Here is a 14,928-nt window from a genome sequence, read left to right as displayed (position 1 = left end):
TGTGCCCCATGGAGCTCTTAAAGTCTGTTGGATGGCCAGTCATGGAGCCACCACCATTAGTCCTGTAATAGCATCTTTTAAGTCTGTCATGTTCACTGACACTGTATAATATGCATGTTTCGTTTGACCTTAACATCTATGGGACAGTCGTCGGTGTCTCATTGGCCACCGCTGGTTGACTTTATGATGTGCTTATTAATACAAGATAAATATATTTGTTGGATTCTCCTTAGAATCGAGATTGTTTGTTTGATGTGTTTCATCTTCGTTCGCAATGTGAATAAGATCTCAACACACCCTCCTCCTTGATATTGGTCTGTCTTTAACCAATGTATGAGCTCCTACACCTTGAGTGGTGCACCCCAACAAATTTAAGATGTGACAGTGACTCCTCTCCACCGAGGGAGCACCACTGCCCAGAACAACAAATGCTTTGGGCTAACCTATGCTATTTTGCTGGTCAAATGGTACATAGAAAGGAGAAGAAAATACAGATAGATGCTTTTTTATTAGGAATTCCAAGTGCATGTAGCCAAGAAGAGTTCTGAGATACGGTCCAAATGTTTACATGTTACATACATCATGACCATCATAAAAGTGGAGCCCAATCGAATTGTTTTAGTCGAGGAGACGTAAGACAACTAATTATGAATTCACATTTAACTCTTATGGATGTATCACGAGGCCTTCCTTCTTAATCATTCGTATTGGTCTGATAATTCTGGATTATTATTCAGAGAAAAGATCAAAATAATTCGATATAAAAAAGTAAAATTCCTTTGATTAATTCAAACTCGTACCTAAGATTTTACATGCATTCTCTCACACAAATCCGAATAATTTTTCCAAACCTCTCTAGTCCTAAAAAATCTAAGAATATCTGAAGTATTTTTTTTTTAAAAAAAATCAAAATCTTGAAATATATAAAATATTATGGAACAAATAAATTTTAATATGTAAATATATTTTTTATATATAAAATTATGTAAATATATTTTGATGAATTGCCTTGCAATGGCATGAAAAAGAAAGTAGCTGTTCTTCATGTTACTACTCCATGTTCCCACAGCTTTTATTTTATTTTGGCCCAGCTACTTTAGTTTCTAGTGGTTGCTTCCTTTTGTACCATTCCCTTTCTTTACTGGCTTTATTCCAATACAGAATACATTGTCTTTGATCTTCCCCATGACATTATCTCTGAGTGGGGGCTCCCTCCCCCCCTACACAACCCAGTTGAAGAATTAATGTAGGGATGCAAGGCTCTGACACATTCCACTTCATGAATTCTTGAAAGCAGGGGAAGCTACTGTGCTTGGCTTGCCTTAGTAATCCCATCTGCATAAAGTTCTCTTTGCCCAAGGCCACCAGGTTACTGGCACCATCTTTTTTTTTTATGATCTGTTCTGCTACCCAAGAAAACCTCTGGATTCTCAGAGAGGCTTGAGATTGTTTTGTTTGCATCCCAATTATTGCACCAACCAGTAGCCTCACATTATAAACCAAATGATTACCTAAATCATCACACAATTTCAACCTCCTTGCATGATTTGAACTTCCTGAGTGGCCACATGAGGAGTTCATCCAATTTCTTGTTCTCTGAGCTGTTCTGTGCTGAAGATCTGATATGACTTCATTTAGAAGTTGATCCATCTTAAACTTGTTAGGAGTCTCATATATGGATGTCTGAGTAGAAGCAGCTCAATCAAAAAGGGGCTGGCTGTCAATGAGGGTCCACAGTCAACCACATGATAAAAACTTGGTGTCTTTTGATGATGTGTGAGTTAGATTTGAAATATATGGGAATTCTTCTGATCTGGAATCTGGGCAAGTCCAACAAACATTTATCCTCCTCAATCATTCATCACATATGTAGAATTTGTTTTTTTGTGATTCATTTTTTTCAAAAAATTAGGTTTTAGAAGAATGAGCACAGTCTCCAATTTGCTCCTCTTTCATGAGCAGATCAGGCACCAGTAAGCTCAAACCTTGGACAGAGAGGCTGAGGTTTGAAGAGGGTAAATATGCCTGCAAGCAGAGATTTTACCTGATCAGGAGGATCAAAACTCTGATGTGGGGAGAACCCAAAGCTTAAGCTTCCTGAACAAGTCAAGCTTCCATAAATGCTGAAGCCGAAGGTGGACAGGAAATTAGAGGGAGCAATAGATGAATTGGACAGGCTGTGAGTGAGACATAATCCCACACTAGTAATGTTTGATGAAGCATTTCCTTCCTAATGACAAAGAACAGATGCCACCATCCCCAAAGGAGAGCTGAAAAAGCGAAAGCAGGGGATTCCTTTGCCTCCTTTCCCCCTCGCGTTTTCTCTCTTGTGCCATTCCTGCCCCCTTCTCCGACCCTCTGTTCGGCATCTTCCACCTACTTTCTCCTTTGCAATTCCTGAGGATATTGAAATCTTATTTCTGCCTCTTGTACATTTGAAAGTTTCCTCCTTTTTCCTCTCCAATCCTAAAAATCGAATCTTTTTCCTCCATATTTCTTCCTTTCTGCTCAGCACTCTAAAAAATTTGATCTTTTTTCCCCCCCTCCTCCTCACGTTATCTCCGGTAATCCTTTTTTGCTTGAATCTCACTCTTCGCTTTAGCACTAGCAGTCACGTCGGGGTTAGATTTGTTTAGAGTCATCTTTTACGCTCCACGGTTCATGGTCTTTTGTGCGCTTGGATTCCTGGTTCTTGTTCCGAAGAGATGTTCTACTGAGTGATGATGATACTTCAGTTTCCGACTCTTCTCCACCTTTAGGTGTTCCGTTTCTTTGGATCTTCAAATTGGAACTCGAATCCGAGGTTCGATCTTTTCGAAGTTTGGATCTTTTCCTCGTGCTGGGTTTTGGTCTCCATGGGACTCTGCCATGGGAAACAAATCCAAAGCCCTCAAATCCAACAAGAAGAGATCCCGCCGGTCCCCGGCGTTGAGGTGCCTGCAGCGGTTCCGGGGACCCCGAAGCAGCCAAAGTTCCCCTTCTACAGCCCAAGCCCCCTTCCGAGCTCTTACAAGGACTCGCCGGCCAATTCGAGCGTGAAGTCGACGCCGCTGCGGTTCCTCAAGCGGCCGTTCCCTCCTCCGTCGCCCGCGAAGCACATCAAGGCTCTGCTAGCTCGTAGGCATGGTTCAGTTAAGCCAAACGAGGCATCGATCCCCGAGGGGAGCGAGGTCGAGCTGGGATTGGACAAAAATTTTGGGTTCTTGAAGCAGATCTTCTCAAAATTTGAGCTTGGGGAGGAGGTTGGGCGTGGGCATTTCGGGTACACTTGCACTGCTAAGGCGAAGAAGGGAGACATGAAGGGAGAGGAGGTGGCCGTCAAGGTCATTCCCAAGGCAAAGGTTGGTGTTTTGTGATAGTTGATGGGTGTCTATCATCCTCTCTTCTAGTTTGAAACCTTCTGTATCTTCAACGTTTTTGTAGAGTTCATCATATGTCTTGCCATGTTTCAACATAACCCTTACATCATGTGTTTCATGCCTTTTCATGGTACTTACTATTGGTTGATTGATATGTGAAGGTCAACAGACCCATTTCATTTTTCTTTTCCTGTCTTTTCCAAGTGTAGAGATAAGTCAAAAAGTTCCCTGTAAACTTCATAGCATATTGTCATTGTCTTTGTAAAATACCCATAAAGGTGCTACTTCTGTTTTGTGTCTTTCTTTGATATGCACTATGCTTGAATTTTTATTCTTGTACTATGATAATGGATTCTGTCTAGATTCATATGATCCTTTTCTTTTCATTTGGTGCAATTCATGTCTGTACACTTGTTTGCTTCATGCTATCAATTTTAATAGGTGCCCATGAATGCTTAGTGATATCATTAGGGGGTCACAATGTATAATGAAAAGCAAGTGTTGTACTCACCATCATATTTATTTTCTGGTTTTCTAAATGATATTAATCATTTGATGTAATTATTCTTTTTTCTATCTATTATCACCTGACTAGATAGGTCCGGTAACGCAAAATGCTTAAGCCTGAGTTGCTAGTATGAAGCCCATGTAACCTTATATATATAATAAATACAACCCGCCATGGGGGTCTGATCAGGACATCACTTCTGAAGATTACCAGATTAAATGGCCAAGTATTAATTCTTTTTGTTTTTATGCATATATAGACCACCATACAGTAATATGTCATGATGTTGTGCTCTGTGGTGATCATGCATCTTTTATTTCATATATAATAAATGTTAACTTCCATTGAATTTATATATATACATATTATTTATTTATTTATATATATAGGACACAAATTTTCTGAGTCTGGAAATACTTTGCAGATGACAACTGCTATTGCTATCGAAGATGTGCGTAGAGAAGTGAGAATATTACGTTCTCTCACGGGGCATAAGAATCTAGTTCAGTTCTACGATGCATATGAGGATGAAGATAATGTGTATATTGTGATGGAGTAAGTTCAAGCTGCTTTTCAAGTTGCTTTGAAGTTTTACTGACAAATTTGTTCATATGGTCGTGGAAACCACAGGAACATGAATTTTCATGAGCACTTTAAATTTCTGAAATTTTTTCTTTGACATATGTGGGTAGCAGTTTTATGAGGACTTAATTTGTTGTTCCTGATATTTGTTTAACTGTTCAATACTAGTAGTTTTAGATTTTATGAGTGAAGAAGTTATCACTTAGACTAGCGATATTTATATTGTCATAAATAATTAGATCATTTAGCAATTAAAAGTTTACTTAGGCATGCTGACTTGACGTATGTAATGTTCTAATGTTCTAACGTTGACTTTACTTGAAACAGGTTATGCAAAGGTGGTGAATTACTAGAAAGGATTCTCTCGAGGTACCTCTATACCTAGAACTGCATCTGTCAATTTTCTAAGGATGTTGGTGATAAGACGATATCTTCCTCATATTCTGACCAAATTATTGTTTAGTAATAATCTTTTTTTAATTTATAGGGGTGGGAAGTATTCGGAAGAAGATGCAAAAGCTGTCATTGTTCAGATTTTGAGTATCGTAGCTTTCTGTCATCTTCAAGGTGTTGTTCACCGAGATCTCAAGCCAGAGGTAGTTGCTATCATCAAACTGAAATTTAAAGAATATTCGTATTCGTGTGGTGAAAGATATGCAGAGAACGGTTACGTGATGTATTTGTTATTGTTTAGAGTTTGAGCTCTCTTCGTATTATCTTGGTAACTCATGTTCCTATTTGGTTGGCATAGAATTTTCTTTTTGCAACAAAGGATGAGAAGTCTACCTTAAAGGCCATAGATTTTGGCTTGTCTGACTTGGTTAAGCCAGGTTTGTCTAATAAAATGATTCTTGCTAGCTGATAATTCTTTTCTTCAATGTTTATCTTTTTTTGGTCGGCACAATAATGATGTTAACATCACTTATACTACAGACGAGAGATTGAATGATATTGTTGGAAGTGCATATTATGTTGCTCCTGAAGTTCTTCATAGATCTTATGGAACAGAGGCAGACATGTGGAGTATTGGTGTAATTGCATATATTTTACTCTGCGGAAGCCGCCCTTTTTGGGCCCGCTCGGAGTCAGGTATATTTCGAGCTGTTTTGAAGGCAGAACCAACTTTTGATGAAGCTCCATGGCCTTCTCTGTCATCTCAAGCCAAAGATTTTGTTAAAAAGTTGCTGAATAAGGACTACCGCAAGAGAATGTCTGCTGCACAGGCCCTTTGTGAGTTTCTCGTTACCTTATTATGGTCAACAAAATGGAATTAGCCAATCGATAACTGGAAATCTGATTTACTGATCTCAGGTCATCCTTGGCTACGGAATTTTGAAGAAGTCAAGATTCCTCAGGATATTATAGTCTATAAGCTTGTAAAGGCTTATATATGTTCTTCTTCTCTAAGGAAATCAGCTTTAAGGGTATGCTCCCTCTTCTTAGAGTAGAATGAATAAATAGATCTGACTTTCTATCTTCCCTGCCTTATATTGCTATATGCTTATTGTTCGTTGTTGTCTGCCATTTAGTTTCTAAGGTTTTATTGATAACATTTCTATGAGACTATTTTGAAATGACAACTTTTCTTTTGTATTGTAGATTTTGGACCAGTAAGGTATCTTGCATATTCTATCGATTATATAATACTATCTTAATGTTTGTTTAATAGTTTCTACATATTATTAAGATAAATGAACCATGTGTTGCACAATTCAGAAGCAAGCCTTTATGAGTACCATGAATTTTTGTAGCCATTATCAAATTTAATATATTAGAGTGAAATCTACTTAACAAGATAGACACATAGAATTCATCAAGTCAGTGAATCTTGGAATTCCATCTCTTCAATAGGAACTTACATCTAAAGAGTAAGGTTAAGGCTGTTGACTAGGGTACCCAATTATGGAAACTACATTCTTACATGTTACGCGGAAGGTTAAAGCTGTGTACATTGACATTACCAAACCTTGGATTTGTGGAAGTCTCATGCTTGTGATCCAAATTTATGCTGTCATAGGTTAGGAACCTAGGTGCTTGTCAAGCCATTAATTATGATGAAGTTACACAAGTTTACCAGATACAGGACCAAATTCTAAGTGCTGGAAAATGGCACAGGTAAAAGATACATATACTTTTGCATGTCTTAAGGTTAGATGAGAGTATAAGAATGTTCTTCGTGAGTATTCAAGAGAGCTGTCAGGACTAGTCATTTTTGTGTGCTTTAGAGTATAACAGGATCAAGATACGAGTCACGTGGTCTGTAGATTTTTTTTATAATTTAACTAGTTTCATTCCACCTTAAACCAAAATATCATTATGACCTTAATTTGTAGAATTGCCTTGATTCCATTCTCCATCACATACTAGATTCCCCTTTTCTGTTGTATTAAAATATTATAAAAAATTCTTATTTCCCATACGGCTTTAAACTTTCACTGGGCTAATTACCACATTTTGGACTGAATCAAGCTTGAGACAATTGTCATCCTAACAATGTCTGTGTTGTTTTATTAAAACTTATATCTTGATGTTCATGTAATTTAATTTTGATTTGACCAGTCTAAGACTAATTGGAACATGGATGCTGCAATTTTCGCTACTCTGATCTAGCATGTGACAGCTTTCTTCCATTTCCCTCTACATTATCTCTCATTCTGTTTGGTCTGAGCTATACAGACCCGTGCCAAGTGTCATTATGTCGACCTGTATCGGTACCATTCTGGTCCAAATATTTTCTATCTAAATATTCAAATGTGCATATCATTCGATACCACAAAAGAAAACCCACTACACATATACTTGCAAATAGTACATAAACCTCAATATGTTCTTTTTAATATATTTCTTCATGCTTATATTGGAATGCATGATTTTTTTTTTCTGGAAGTTTCCATGTGTTTGTCTACGTCCCACATCTTGCTGTCTGTCATTCTAAAGGGTATACGAAAAAAGAACTGTTTTCCTCTATATCTATAAATTGTTTTGTATATGACAGGCTCTTGCCAAGACCTTGACAGTAGATCAGCTCTATTACCTTCAAGAACAGTTTGCTTTGTTAGGACCGAACAAGAGTGGTTATATCTCTCTTCAAAACTTAAAGACGGTTAGTCCAACATTTTGAAATGAACACAATTTTTTCTACCATGAATCTTTATTTTTATCTTCATTTTGCAGGCCTTGTCACGAAACTCAACAGATACAATGAAGGACTCGAGAGTTCTAGATTTTGCAAACGTGGTATTTTTTCTATGACAGTCCAATTAGCTTAAGAATATTGTTTTGTACAGTGACAAGCCTAATAATTCTTCTGTCATCTGTTCTTTTGGTGTTAGGTGAGTGCTCTCCAATATAGAAAACTAGATTTCGAAGAATTTGCCGCCGCAGCCATAAGTGTGCATCAGATGGAAGTACTGGATACCTGGGAGCAGCATGCTCGTAATGGTTATGAATTCTTCGAGAAGGATGGGAACAGGCCTATCATGATTGAGGAACTTGCTTCGGTATGAATCTACTGGCAAAAGATAACCAATATATATCTCTCCTACCTTATTCACATTGAACGCCCACCTCTCTGTTTCCTATCGTGGATCCAAATCCTAATTCATCGACAACCATTTTCTCGAACAATTTAAGTACTCTCATATTATTCTTTACGACTATCATGTTATAGCTGATAGACGTGCACTTGTACCAGGAACTCGGGCTTAGTCCATCAGTGCCAGTTCATGTTGTTCTCCAGGACTGGATAAGGCATTCCGATGGAAAACTCAGTCTCTTAGGGTTCATCAAACTTCTTCATGGGTTCTCTTCCCGCACAATTCCAAAAGCTTAGTGGCATTCATCAAACACGGAGATATTTTGCAGTAGCATCTGATTGCTTAAAGAGTTGAAGAAAAGTAGACTGAATACCATTTATGCGTGCACGAATCAGGGAGTAGCCAGCGATACCAAGATTGTAGTAGCCTCATTTTAAAGTGTCATCTTTTTTGAGATGCTCTTCATTCAGCCATTTTGGTGACTTGTGTATTCATGTTGTCCAGAGGAATGTACAGATAAGAACAGTAACTGTAGAAGGTTGCAGGGAACTGAAGCCTGCAAATGGGGTTCCTAACCTGTAATACTACCTTTTCACTCCCAATAAGATTCTTGCACTGTTGCATGTGATGAGAGATATTGTAATCATTAGTGTCAAACTGTTTTTGTTTTCCAGGTACAGACTCCTTGCATTGATGACAAGCACTGCAATTATATAGTTTGATTTGGAATCTTGATATCAAATTTAATGAGGTGTTGAACAAGTCCACCACTTTGATGATAAGCACTTAGAATTTTTTTTGTGGTGGTTAGGTTCTTGTTCAGTGTTCAACCATTGTTCTTTGTTCACACTTCAAGAAAACAAGAAATGAAGTGATCTATCTACAAACATCTCAAATACTGATCATTTGCCAACATGGGTTGGAACAGCAGTTTGAACCTATCCAATCTTTATCCTCAAGTTAGAGCTGTCAAATTTGACTCGTCTTCTGGCATTGAATAGTACTGTTTCTTGCATGAAAAGGACTGCCAATCATCAAAGGATCAAGAACAAAAAGTAGGTCATTCCAGGCTCCAATCTTGTTGTCCTGTAGGTAAATTGCAATTAGAATTGTGCATGAAATCTGTAATAAACCTAATTAACTATCTTGCTTTGTTCATGATGGGGATTATAAAGTAGGGAACAGTTGATTGAGCAATCAATTCATTTCTTCTCAGATCAAGGAAACATGAAATGGAGCTCAGCTCAACAAACTACTTGAATGATATATGGAAGTGCATGCTTTCAAGTGGTGATAACAACAGTCAAAGAATTTAGTATTCCATGAAATGAACAGATTGTTGAGTTGCTGCTGGAACAGAGACCTGCAATATCAAACTCACCTACAACCCCACAAACGAAACAAAAAAAAAAGAAGAAGAAGAAAGAAAATAAGCCTGAAACAGCAAAAGAAAGGATGAAGTCTAATTATGTAATCTACATTTAATTGCTTATGTTCTAAAATGTGCGCCTAGAGTTACATGAATTAGCTGTGGATTCCCATCAGCGAAATAAAAATATACCTATCTGGCTACTAATTCATCTGTCATCATTGTGAGTTCAGAAACAACTTCAATGCCAAACAAGTTTCATGTGGTTGATAGATCTGGAGCAGGACATAAGAGTTCTTGGTTGCGAGTTAGGCACGCAGGAACCGATACTTCAGCAGGACTCGATAAATTCTATACCAAAACATCTTTTGGCCAAAGCTGCCTCCACTTGGAGATTTCATCTTTGCTTTGGAGTTTTCTGATTCCCCCATAAAATCCATCTGTTTCATTACCTTCTTCCCTGTGAGCCTTTCGGTTAATTGATGCTCGTCTCCACCTTGAACCAGGTGTGTACTGGTTGAATTCTAAGATAACAGTATCTGAAACGTCAAATAAAGATCCATCGAACTTAAGCTACCAGTAGGACTGTAAGCAAAATCACGACTATCTGAAATTTAAGAAGAATAGTTAAAAATATACAAGGCTTGAATTAAATTATGAAAATGTTACAAGTCAATTTTAAAGAATTACTATTCTCGTGTTTTTGTTTCGGTTGGCTGACAGCTAGAATGACAAAATTCAAGAACTTGGCCGACAAAAGCCATTTACCCACACCATAATTCTCAAGTCCCATGCTGGATAATGATAGATCATCTATCATGATAGAAACAATCCAACAAATTGCTAGAGTCTGAATGATGAACACTGTGATATATCTTGGCTTATGTTGCTGGAAGATGGGAAGCCTTGCATGATATCCTTTTTTTTGTAACTTGTACAAAATTTGCAGACAACAAAAATGGTTAATTGAGATGCATCAAGCAGATATGACATCGATTAAGGACAAACAATTGGTGTGTTGTGGTTCTTGTTTGTTTACATTTTTTGTTGAAAGAAAAGTTATTGTGTTCATGAAATGTAATCAACATTAGTGACCTTTCTGTGGTCTCGAAAAGGGAAGTGTTTCAAGAAAGAAGAAATAATAAAAAAGATCAAGATAATCATAGAAAAGAAAACTCTCAGACAAACTTATGCGACTTGAAAAAGCAGTCAAGAAACCACTGTTGATTGTGTATTGTGAAGGATGCCAACAAGAGAGAAGCACCCTTAGAGCCTTATAATTTAACACCATGAACTTTCACAGAGTCTTTATGAAAAGTCAAGAACTATGTTCAATATTTTTCTGATTCAAGGATGGATGATGCATTGCTCCTCTCCTAAGTCTAGGAAGTAATAAGATCTTCCTGAACAACAACAGCTTAAGCACACTTACCACTCAGATGACAATGGCAGAGGAGCTCATTTCCATCACAAGATTCCAAGTGACCTATGACTCCATACCACCAGCCTGCAAAATGCAAGGAGACATTGTTGACATGCTCACCTAAAAATCTTCACTGTATTTCGCTTTTTAACAGTCAGAAACTGATTCTGTATCAAACTAAATGGAACATGACAATATAGTTGACTGCCAGAGTAAAATTGTCATCAGAAGATGAGGTAAATAAATGTGTTTCGACTGGAAAGAACAATCAATGTTTCTGAAGCACTCACCATAAGGGAACTCCTTGTTTCTTCTCCACTGAATCTCGATATGATCACCTGCGCGTAAATCACTCAAGCAGTCTGAGATATGAAGATCATAAGCAGGAGTATTAACAGGAGGTGCTCTTAGCCTGTCCCACTGCACTCCCTCCTCCATGATCATCATTCTTCGTCCATGTGGTGGGTACCTAAATTCAGGACAACAGATATGATAAGCCGATACCTGCATACTTTTTTTCTTTTAGCAAGTAAAAGAAGGAAAATTAAAATGAATTTTCTCCTATTGATAATTTTCATTAATATGCAGAATACCAAATGCCACAATTTCTCTTTAACAAAAAGAGTGAACCAAAATTTGCATTTTAAGTAAGGCCAGTCTATGCATACCTTGCATGAAAAGTGTCTGTGCTGCAGTCATAACTAACTTCAGCATCATAGCAAGATAACATAAACCCGACATGCCCATGCTGCGAAGAAGCATTACATTTCTTAGCAACTTAAGATAAAATAGGAAAAGCCATAAATCTTTTGAGAAACACATGAAGATCAAGTCCATGACATGAAACAGGATGGAGAGTATTCCTTTTCTCTTAATAGAGTAATCCCATTATCAGTAAACAATTGATGTTTACTAGCAACTTGGAAATCCAAATGTAACATAAATCTTCTTAACCTATCCTTATAACAAGGTAATGATATGTAACCGAGAAATATTTACAATTCCCATGTATAAGAATGAGGAAACAGATAGTAATGAACATCAAAATTACCAGTACTAAAGAATGTGTCCTGATCAATACCTCACGATTGTAAACCTGAGCTGGGAACCATAATTTGCCGCTCTCGAGTGATCGATACCAAGACATGATGGAGTCATCAGGCAAAGGGCTCTTGTGCTTGTTGCCACTGTCAATCCTAAAATTGAGCCAAGAAATAGGCCACAAACAAGAGAGCACCCCGTTCCACTTCTTGCTCCTGTTGATGTCTGCGGCACCAACTGCAGAGTCCCTTGTCGAAGCTAAATACAACTTCCACTCCCTGCGCGCCGCATTGCCGATCACTCTCCCCCATTTCTCCTTCATGTGCTTCTCCCAGAGATGGTCACTCCTGCACCTCTCTTTCAACGAGCTACAGACAGCTGCCATGTTACACAATCCGGCAGGCGACAACCGCCCGAGAATGCAGTCCAAGGCCAGCTCCGGCAAATCCAAGACCGACATCTCCGCCAGCTCCTCTACATTCTCCACTCTGTGGGTTCGCCCCTTCCCGGGAGACATCAACGACGATGGGAGGGTAAGATTTCCTGCACGAACTGGTCTACACCTCTCGAGCAAAGGCGCCAGAAAAGATAGCACTTCCTGGAACAACAAGATGGAGACCAGTCTCGTCTCACTTGCCCATTGAGGCAGGGGCTCCAGGGGAAGGGACTTGGAGAGGAGGAGGACGAAGGGGAAGAACGACACAAGGAAGAAAAGCATCAGAACGGCGAAAAGACGAGATTTTTAAGGGGGATCAAAGAAAGATACAAGAGAACACCAAATTGCTCGAGAAGCTAATGGCTGCCGTGCAACGCTGACGCCATGAATACTATTAAAGCTTGAGGCCAGAGGAGAGAAGACTTGGGAGCACCAAAGCTAGAAGCTTGGCCAGACCAAGCGCCATGAATCATTTAACACAATGTGAATCAGCTGCAGAAGCAGTCGAGCAGCTAAAGGAGTGAGCTCCAGAATGGAGATATGTAAAAAGAGGAAGATGGAGGTGAGCATGTAGTTAGTTGATCAGAGTCCTCCCCATCCCTTTCACTCACTCATTCCCAAGGAGAACCTGAGATCGAAGAGATGATGAGAGAGAGAGAGAGAGAGAGAGAGAGAGAGAGAGGATTCAAAGAGTGTATGATAATTATTGGGACATGGAAAAAGCTACTACATTTGGTTGAGAGGAAGCTCACTTGTTTTGCCTTCTCATGGGGTGTGTGATGTAATACTAGAAGATAAGAAAAAGGCAACCATCAACATGTTTGCGGGACAACATCTGAAATATATTTTACTTTTATTTGATTGTTTATAATGACGAAAGAAAATAAGTAAATCAAAAGAAAACTATCAAGCACAAGAAAAAAAGTTTATAAGACAACCAAAAGATTAGCTGTATTATGATTTTTTTTCCTTGTTAACTTTTTTTTATTTTAGTTCTGTACTTGGGGGATACAAAAAAGAACTAAGATATTATAATGGAAACATCAAATTAGATCAACAAATTAATTTTTTTTTCTTAAATAATGTGCAACATCAAAATGGTGAGTCTGATTATTATTATTATTTTTCATATTATCATCCTCTTTTTGTCTTTTCATTACTCCATAAAAAAAATCCCTCTGTTTCACTGAGCCACCAGCATTCCCTTTCATTGATGTCGGTCGGCTGTGGCTGAAAGATGCCTGTACCGGTTGCGTATCTGAAGCGTGCAGGATTCCTCCGCCTGTCGTCATCTGGAAACCTATTAAAGGCTTTGGCAGTGAGTACGATGACATCTGCAGCAATGATATTTAATGGGTAGACTTTTAGGCCTATGCTTACCAAATCAATGATGGATTCTGGATGGGAAGGACTTAAGCTAGCTGGATGCATTTGGAAGAGGAAGACTCTGAGTACCAAAATAATGTAATGGAGGTTGCCAAATTCCATAGTGCTTGTTGAAGAAGATCTGCAAAGGTGGAACTCAAAGTTCATCATAGCTCAAATAGTTTAGTTAAAAGGGCAAGATATTTTCAAAGCTGCTGCACTAAACACTTGGTTCCTTTTCTTGATGTGATTTGATCATAAGCACATGGATCCATTCATGCTGGTTAACTATGAATTGATTTGTGATAACATGCTTCTAACTAAGCATGGACAAGGCATGGAGGTGTTTCAATGCACAGGTGACAGGACCAGCAGGCATTGAAAAGTACCCATCTACTGTAGAGTAGTACTACTTGTCGAAGGAAAATTTGCAGTGGTGGTAGCATGGTTTGGCATCACCATGGATCCAAATGAGCTCATCACAAATCAACAAAGGGTTTTTTGTATCCCATTCATCTATGGTTCTCTGAAATACAAATACAAACTTTATTAGTCATAAAAATAAGAAAAATGATACAGAATGTAAGTTTGAGGTTTGAGAATGAGATATATACGTGCATATGTGATTATTGGGAAAACATGCCATAGAAAGAACAACTGGCTCCATTTCATGTCATAAGTATCATAGTTCAAGCTTTGGTTGCTCAGATGCTACTAGTGTCAGAATCAATAATGTTAAATAGAAATGTGAACTGGTTTTCCTTATCTTAATTCTCAAAATCTTAGGTTCATCAGAGGGGGTTGATAAACCGAAAAAAGGGCAACAGACTCAAGAGACCAGTCCAGTAAACAAACAACCCATCATCATTGTGCTTGGTCTCCAAAGATGGCAACGATCTAGCACTGAATCACTAATGGTTAAAGTAGAATCACATAAGGTTGAGTGGCCTTAATAAGATATGGATTGACTAATACAATGTGTTCTAAAGAAATTGCTGATATCAATCCATTTAGGGAACATGAGAGTGACAGCAAAGTTACAAGTGAGTGACTTCACCAAGCAAAGGAACCATAGTGGGGTTTAATGGTGCATGTTCATAAAGTTGGAGAGCCACAGGATGGTGTTGGAGGACCATGATGCAAATGAGTGGAGGCTAATTCTTGATGCTTGGTGCCACTTGCTAACAGCAAGCATCTTCCAAGAAAGCCATTAGCTTCCTGATCACAAGTGCGTGTAATGTAGCAGACAAAAGGTACCTTCCATCTTTAGAGAGGAAAGGTGATGCCACAGGCAGAGAGAACGTATCCT

The 14,928-nt window shown here is 38.4% G+C and overlaps 2 protein-coding genes across 2 annotated transcripts; one reads left to right on the top strand and one right to left on the bottom strand.

Moving 5' to 3' along the window:
• The first annotated feature begins 1,666 nt into the window (after positions 1 to 1,666).
• Positions 1,667 to 8,613, top strand: LOC103979465 (calcium/calmodulin-dependent serine/threonine-protein kinase 1). Its single transcript, XM_009395625.3, has 11 exons — positions 1,667 to 3,341; positions 4,292 to 4,422; positions 4,777 to 4,818; positions 4,937 to 5,045; positions 5,201 to 5,279; positions 5,383 to 5,679; positions 5,761 to 5,873; positions 7,445 to 7,552; positions 7,624 to 7,686; positions 7,782 to 7,949; positions 8,144 to 8,613. Exons 1-11 carry the CDS (start codon positions 2,856 to 2,858, stop codon positions 8,279 to 8,281), a joined length of 1,734 nt encoding a protein of 577 aa, XP_009393900.2. The 5' UTR covers positions 1,667 to 2,855; the 3' UTR covers positions 8,282 to 8,613.
• Positions 8,614 to 9,441: 828 nt separating this feature from the next.
• Positions 9,442 to 13,042, bottom strand: LOC103979466 (F-box protein At2g32560-like). Its single transcript, XM_009395627.3, has 5 exons — positions 11,859 to 13,042; positions 11,446 to 11,525; positions 11,068 to 11,246; positions 10,787 to 10,861; positions 9,442 to 9,893 (listed from the first exon to the last, which is right to left on the bottom strand). The coding sequence occupies exons 1-5, from the start codon at positions 12,534 to 12,536 to the stop codon at positions 9,706 to 9,708; spliced, it is 1,200 nt and encodes a 399-aa protein (XP_009393902.2). The 5' UTR covers positions 12,537 to 13,042; the 3' UTR covers positions 9,442 to 9,705.
• Positions 13,043 to 14,928: the final 1,886 nt, after the last annotated feature.

Source organism: Musa acuminata, chromosome BXJ1-3, assembly GCF_036884655.1.
Source record: "Musa acuminata AAA Group cultivar baxijiao chromosome BXJ1-3, Cavendish_Baxijiao_AAA, whole genome shotgun sequence".
NCBI lineage: Eukaryota > Viridiplantae > Streptophyta > Magnoliopsida > Zingiberales > Musaceae > Musa > Musa acuminata.
Note: the sequence above shows the minus strand (reverse complement) of the source record. Positions and strands in the feature narration are given on the sequence as shown.

What these genes read in the sequence shown, in the direction of transcription:
- LOC103979465 (XM_009395625.3), top strand. Translation starts at nt 2,856, where the DNA reads ATGGGACTCTGCCATGGGAAACAAATCCAAAGCCCTCAAATCCAACAA. An exon ending in CTAGAAAGGATTCTCTCGAG is followed by an intron (nt 4,819 to 4,936) that starts GTACCTCTATAC and finishes TTTAATTTATAG; the next exon opens with GGGTGGGAAGTATTCGGAAG. An exon ending in GTCTGCTGCACAGGCCCTTT is followed by an intron (nt 5,680 to 5,760) that starts GTGAGTTTCTCG and finishes TACTGATCTCAG; the next exon opens with GTCATCCTTGGCTACGGAAT.
- LOC103979466 (XM_009395627.3), bottom strand. Translation starts at nt 12,536, where the DNA reads ATGCTTTTCTTCCTTGTGTCGTTCTTCCCCTTCGTCCTCCTCCTCTCC. An exon ending in CTCAGGTTTACAATCGTGAG is followed by an intron (nt 11,526 to 11,858) that starts GTATTGATCAGG and finishes GCTTCTTCGCAG; the next exon opens with CATGGGCATGTCGGGTTTAT. An exon ending in ACAGACACTTTTCATGCAAG is followed by an intron (nt 11,247 to 11,445) that starts GTATGCATAGAC and finishes TCCTGAATTTAG; the next exon opens with GTACCCACCACATGGACGAA.